The 6,627-nt window shown below is 63.5% G+C and overlaps 1 protein-coding gene across 1 annotated transcript in view; it reads right to left on the bottom strand.

Annotated features, from left to right (window-relative positions):
• Positions 1 to 500: 500 nt before the first annotated feature.
• Positions 501 to 6,627, bottom strand: part of fen1 (flap structure-specific endonuclease 1) — a 33,489-nt gene continuing 27,362 nt past the window's right edge. Inside the window, exons 6-9 of the mRNA XM_059641719.1 lie at positions 6,117 to 6,248; positions 4,438 to 4,589; positions 3,872 to 3,996; positions 501 to 790 (exon numbers count right to left, since the gene is read on the bottom strand). Coding sequence (XP_059497702.1) covers positions 732 to 790; positions 3,872 to 3,996; positions 4,438 to 4,589; positions 6,117 to 6,248 — 468 coding nt within the window. The 3' untranslated portion in view covers positions 501 to 731. The remainder of the gene's footprint in view (positions 791 to 3,871; positions 3,997 to 4,437; positions 4,590 to 6,116; positions 6,249 to 6,627) is intronic.

Genomic DNA, 6,627 nt, shown 5'->3' with positions numbered 1-6,627 from the left:
CACTTCCCTCGCCCCGAAACGTAAGCCCCAGGCCTCCGCCCGGCCAACAAGGAGGGAGACCCTCTCTGTCACTCCCAGGAGGATGGGCCAGAAGGAGAGGTGAGGGCCGAGTGGCCTTTCCCACCCCATCAAGAGGCCACATCCTTCCCATGGGGCCGTGAGGGAAGGTCACCCACATATCCTGGTAGGGGAAAGGGTGCTGCCCGCCTGAGGATGGCCCAGGGAGCTACGGCTAACAGCAGTCACAATTCACATCTCCCTCTGTGCTTCCTCGTGGAAGTGGTCCAGGATTACAAAGCATGGAACCAGGCCATTCGGCCCAAACAGTCCGTGCTGACCCTAATCCTAAACTAATCCGGGGCCCACCGGCGGTGTTCCCTTGCGCCGACCCGCCGACAGCGGCCCGCTCCCTCGGCGCCGACCCCCCGACAGTGCGGTTGAGCTAAAGATGTCGTGTATATATAGAGTTGAAAGCACATGGGCCGAACTCCTACAAATCCTCCATCTTTATTTAACGCAAAATTGAACAAAATTGGTAGAAAAACTGGAACAATTTGAAAAGCAGTTCACTCGTCCGGTTCAGGCCCAAACTGTGTCTGTGACACCGACTTGCTCAAAAGCGACAGGGGCCAGTAGGAGGCAGAGGGTGAGGAAGGTGGGTCTGGGTGAAGGGAGCGTCCCCTTCCCCTGCTCCTGCTCCTCACACAGTGTACCCAGCCTCAGGTCCAGGCTCACTTCCCCTTTTTAAACTTGCCTCCTGTTTTTGGTTTCTTCTTCGCTGATCCTTGGGCTCAGCTCCTGTAAAAGCAAATAGTCAAGGTGACAGGGACAGTCGGTCACTCCCCAAGCGTGCCCGTCACACAGGGACGGTCGGTTCGGTCGCTCCCTCACTCCCCGAGCGTGCCGTCACACAGGGACGGTCGAGTCGCTCCCTCACACCCCGAGCGTGCCCGTCTCACAGGGACGGTCGGTCGGGTCGCTCCCTCACTCCCTGAGCGTGCCCGTCACACAGGGACGGTCGGGTTCGCTCCCTCACACCCTGAGTGTGCCCGTCACACAGGGACGGTCGGTCACGTCCTGAGCGTGCCCATCACACAGGGACGGTCGGTATCGCTCCCTCACTCCCTGAGCGTGCCCGTAACACAGGGACAGTCAGTCACTCCCTGAGTGTGCCTGTCACACAGGGACAGTCGGGTCGCTCCCTCATACCCTGAGTGTGCCCATCACTCCCTCACGCCCTGCATGTGCCTGTCACACAGGGGCAGTCGGTCACACCCTCACACTCTGAGTGTGCCTGTAACACAGGGACAGTCAGTCACACCCTGAGTGTGCCCGTCACACCGGGACAGTCGGTCGCACCCTCACACCCTGAGTGTGCCCGTCACACAGGGACAGTCGGTCACTCCCTCACTCCCTGACTGTGCCCGTCACACAGGGACGGTCGGTCACTCCCTCACTCCCTGAGTGTGCCCGTCACACCGGGACGGTCGGTCGCTACCTCACACCCTGAGCGTGCCCGTCACACAGGGACAGTCAGTCACTCCCTGAGTGTGCCTGTCACACAGGACAGTCGGTCGCTCCCTCATACCCTGAGTGTGCCCATCACACAGGGACAGTCGGTCACTCCCTCACGCCCTGCAGGTGCCTGTCACACAGGGACAGTCAGTCACTCCCTCACTCCCTGACTGTGCCCATCACACAGGGACGGTCGGTCACTCCCTCACTCCCTGAGTGTGCCCGTCACACCGGGACGGTCGGTCAGTCGCTCCCTCACACCCTGAGCGTGCCCGTCACACAGGGACGGTCGGGTCGCTCCCTCACACCAGGAACGGTCGGTCGCTCCCTCATACCCCGAGCCGTGCCCGTCACACCGGGACGGTCGGTTCGCTCCCTCACACCCCGAGCGTGCCCGTCACACAGGGACGGTCGGTCGCGTCCCTCACACCCCGAGCGTGCCCGTCACACAGGGACGGTCGGTCGCTCCCTCACACCCCGAGCGTGCCCGTCACACAGGGACGGTCGGTCGATCCCTCCCCACACCCTGAGCGTGCCCGTCACACAGGGACGGTCGGTCACACCCTCACACCCCGAGCGTGCCCGTCACACAGGGACGGTCGGTCGCTCCCTCACAACCCTGAGCGTGGCCCGTCACACAGGGACGGTCGGTCACATACCCTCACACCCCGAGCGTGCCCGTCACACAGGGACGGTCGGGTCGCTCCCTCACACCCTGAGCGTGCCCGTCACACAGGGACAGTCGGTCGCTCCCTCACACAGGGACGGTCAGTCGCTCCCTACACACAGGGACGGTCAGTCGCTCCCTCACACCCCGAGCGTGCCTGTCACACAGGGACGGTCGGTCGCTCCCTCACACACCCTGAGTGTGCCCGTCACACCGGGACGGTCGGTCGGTCGCTCCCTCACACCCTGAGCGTGCCCGTCACACAGGGACGGTCGAGTCGCTCCCTCACACCCTGAGCGTGCCGTCACACAGGGACGGTCAGGTCGCTCCCTCACACCCTGAGTGTGCCCGTCACACAGGGACGGTCGGTCGCACCCTCACACCAGGACGGTCGGTCGCTCCCTCACATCCCGAGCGTGCCCGTCACACCGGGTCGATCGGTCACTCCCTCACACCCTGAGCGTGCCCGTCACACAGGGACAGTCGGTCGCTCCCTCACACCAGGACAGTCGGTCGCTCCCGCACACCCCTGAGCGTGCCCGTCACACAGGGACGGTCGGTCGCTCCCTCACACAGGACGGTCGGTTCACACCTCACAACCCTGAGCGTGCCCATCACACAGGGACAGTCGGTCGCTCCCTCACACAGGACGGTCGGTCACAACCCTCACACCCTGAGCGTGCCCGTCACACAGGGACAGTTGGTCGCTCCCTCACACAGGGACGGTCGGTCGCTCCCTCACACCCCGAGCGTGCCGGTCACACAGGGACAGTCGGTCACTCCTCACACCCGCGCGTGCCCGTCACACAGGGACGGTCGGATCGCTCCCTCACACCCTGAGCGTGCCCGTCACACAGAGATGCTCGGTCGGTCACTCCCTCACACCCTGAGCGCGCCCGTCACACAGGGACGGTCGGTTGCTCCTCACACCACGACAGTTGGTCGCTCCCTCACACCCTGAGCGTGCCCGTCACACAGGGACAGTCGGTCACTCCCTCACACCCCGAGCGTGCCCGTCACACAGGGGCGGTTGGTCGCTCCCTCACACCCCGAGCGTGCCTGTCACACAGGGGCGGTCAGTCGGTCGCTCCCTCACACCCTGAGCGTGCCCGTCACACAGGGACGGTCAGTCGGTCGCTCCCTCACACCCTGAGCGTGCCCGTCACACAGGACAGTCGGGTCGCTCCCTCACACCAGGACGGTCGGTCGCTCCCTCACACCCTGAGCGTGCCCATCACACAGGGACAGTCGTAGTCGCTCCCTCACACCAGGATGGTCGGATCGCTCCCTCACACCCTGAGCGTGCCCATCACACAGGGACGGTCGGTTTGCTCCCTCACACCCCGAGATTGGCCCGTCACACAGGGATGGTCGGTCGCTCCCTCACACCCCGAGCGTGCCCGTCACACAGGGGCGGTCGGTCGCTCCCTCACACCCCGAGCGTGCCCGTCACACAGGACGGTCGGTCGCTCCCTCACTCCCCGAGCGTGGCCCGTCACAACAGGGACGGTCGGTTCGCTCCCTTCACTCCCCGAGCGTGCCCGTCACACAGGGGCGGTCGGTCGCTCCCTCACACCAGGATGGTCAGTCACACCCTGAGTGTGCCCGTCACACAGTGCTGACAGGCAGTCGGAGAGCGAAGGAGAAGAGAGCCATGGCACCCCCCACCGCCCCTGCCCCCGGGAAAACCCCATACCTTGCGTTTGGCAGAGGTGAGTGAGCCTGTCACTTTGAAGAAGTCATCGAGACGTCCCTGGGTACAGCCCTGGCGGCCCTTCAGCAGCTTCTTCGCCCCGTTTCGGATTCGCTCCTCACTTCGCGCGGGGGGGCAGGGGGCACAGAGAGAGAGAGAGAAAAATGTTCGGTAAGGGGGGGGTAACAGAGCGAGGGGGGTATGTAGCAGGCGGTGGATGGGGTGGGAAGAGAGAGAGAGAGAGACAGAGAGAGAGAGAGACAGAGAGAGAGAGACAGAGAGAGAGACAGAGAGAGAGAGACAGAGAGAGAGAGACAGAGAGAGAGACAGAGACAGAGACAGAGACAGAGAGAGAGAGAGACAGAGAGAGAGAGACAGAGAGAGAGAGACAGAGAGAGAGAGACAGAGAGAGAGAGACAGAGAGAGAGACAGAGACAGAGAGAGACAATCAGAGAGAGACAGACAGACAGAGAAAGGTGGGGGGGGGGGGGGGTGGAGGGAAAACGAGGGGGAGGGAGGGAGATGCCCCCATGATGTCTCTGTCTCTCCCCGTGGTGTGTACCTGAACTGTTTCTCATTGCACATGAACTTCACCAGCTCCTCCTCATCTGGTTCGACCCACTTCAGTTCCACTGAGTCCGTGTTCACCACCTCCGGCTCCAGGAACAGCCGCCGCGCTTCCTTATACAACCAATCCTCCGGGATCGTGAATTTCTGATGAACAACAGGACACACTGATAGTCCCAGTCCCTGTCCCTGTACCCGCTCCCTGCCCCCCTCCCCGTAACCCACTCCCCGTCCCCATTCCCCCTTCCCTGACCCCCTGTAATGCCCTCCAGCCCCCTACACCCGCTCCCTATCTCTGTAACTCCTACCATCCCCTACAACCTACCTCCGCATCTCTGTCCCCCTCTCCATCCCCCTACACCCCCTCCCTATCTCTGTCCCCTCATCCATCCCCCTACACCCCCTCCCTATCTCTGTCCCCCTCTCCATCCCCCTACACCCCCTCCCTATCTCTGTCCCCCTCTCCATCCCCCTACACCCCCTCCCTATCTCTGTCCCCCTCTCCATCCCCCACACCCCCTCCCTATCTCTGTCCCCCTCTCCACCCCCCTACACCCCTCCCTATCTCTGTCCCCCTCTCCACCCCCCTACACCCCCACTACCCTATCTCTGTCCCCCTCTCCATCCCCCACACCCCCCCTCCCTATCTCTGTCCCCCTCTCCATCCCCCTACACCCCCTCCCTATCTCTGTCCCCCTCTCCATCCCCCTACACCCCCTCCCTATCTCTGTCCCCTCTCCATCCCCCTACACCCCCTCCCCTATCTCTGTCCCCCTCTCCACCCCCTACAACCCCTCCCTATCTCTGTCCCCCTCTCCATCCCCCACACCCCCTCCCTATCTCTGTCCCCCTCTCCATCCCCCTACACCCCCCTCCCTATCTCTGTCCCCCTCTCCATCCCCCTACACCCCCTCCCTATCTCTGTCGCCCTCTCCACCCCCCTACACCCCCTCCTATCTCTGTCCCCTCTCTCATCCCCTACACCCCCCTCCCTATCTCTGTCCCCCTCTCCATCCCCTAACCCCCCCCTCCTATCTCTGTCCCCCTCTCCATCCCCCTACACCCCCTCCCTATCTCTGTCCCCCTCTCCATCCCCCTACACCCCTCCCTAATCTCTGTCCCCCGCTCCATCCCCCTACACCCCCTCCCTATCTCTGTCCCCCTCTCCATCCCCCTACACCCCCCTCCCTATCTCTGTCCCCCTCTCCATCCCCCTACACCCCCTCCCTATCTCTGTCCTCCTCTCCATCCCCCTACAACCCCCTCCCTATCTCTGTCCCCCTCTCCATCCCCCTACACCCCCTCCCTATCTCTGTCCCCTCTCCATCCCCCTACACCCCTCCCTATCTCTGTCCCCCTCTCCATCCCCCTACACCCCCTCCCTATCTCTGTCCCCCTCTCCATCCCCCTACACCCCCTCCTATCTCTGTCCCCCTCTCCATCCCCCTACACCCCCTCCCTATCTCTGTCCCCCTCTCCATCCCCTACACCCCCTCCCTATCTCTGTCCCCCTCTCCATCCCCTACACCCCCTCCCTACCTCTGTCCCCCCCTCCATCCCCCTAAACCCCCTCCCCATCTCTGTCACTCCCTCCATCCCGCTATCCCTGTGCGGGATGCCGTATCCGGCTGGGAATAGGGCAGCGATGGAAGGGGCGTGTGCGGGAGCACTCACGCTGCTGTCAATATGTTTGAGAATCTCCTCGATGGTCCGGTGCTGTCGGATCAGCTCGATGGCTCTCTTCGGCCCAATTCCCCGGATACTCTCGCAGTAATCACTGCCTAACAAAATACACAGGTCTACAAACTGCGGCGGGGGGGGGGGGGGGGGGGGGGGGGGGGCGGGGAGGTGGGGAGGGAGAAGGGAGAAGGAGTTGGGGGGGGGGGGAGGAGGGAAGGAGTGGGAGGGTGGCAGGAGTGAAGGGAGTGGGGAGGACAGGAGTGACGAGGGAGGGAGTGGGGGGGGTGCGGAGTGACGTGAGGCGGGGGTGGGGTTGCGGGCAAGACGATGATATATTTGCGATTAGTAAAGTCGCTCAGACAGCTCGAACGGTTCTGTCCCACCCCTCCCCCACCCTCCAACAACGCGTCACCACCCCCATCCGACACCTACCCTCACCTACCCTCCCCCACAGTCCCCCCAGCCCAGACCCACACGCTATCCCCCCGGTCCCCCTGAACCAGAC

Source organism: Stegostoma tigrinum, chromosome 43, assembly GCF_030684315.1.
Source record: "Stegostoma tigrinum isolate sSteTig4 chromosome 43, sSteTig4.hap1, whole genome shotgun sequence".
NCBI classification, from domain to species: Eukaryota; Metazoa; Chordata; class Chondrichthyes; order Orectolobiformes; family Stegostomatidae; genus Stegostoma; species Stegostoma tigrinum.
This window is presented reverse-complemented; position numbering and strand designations above follow the sequence as displayed.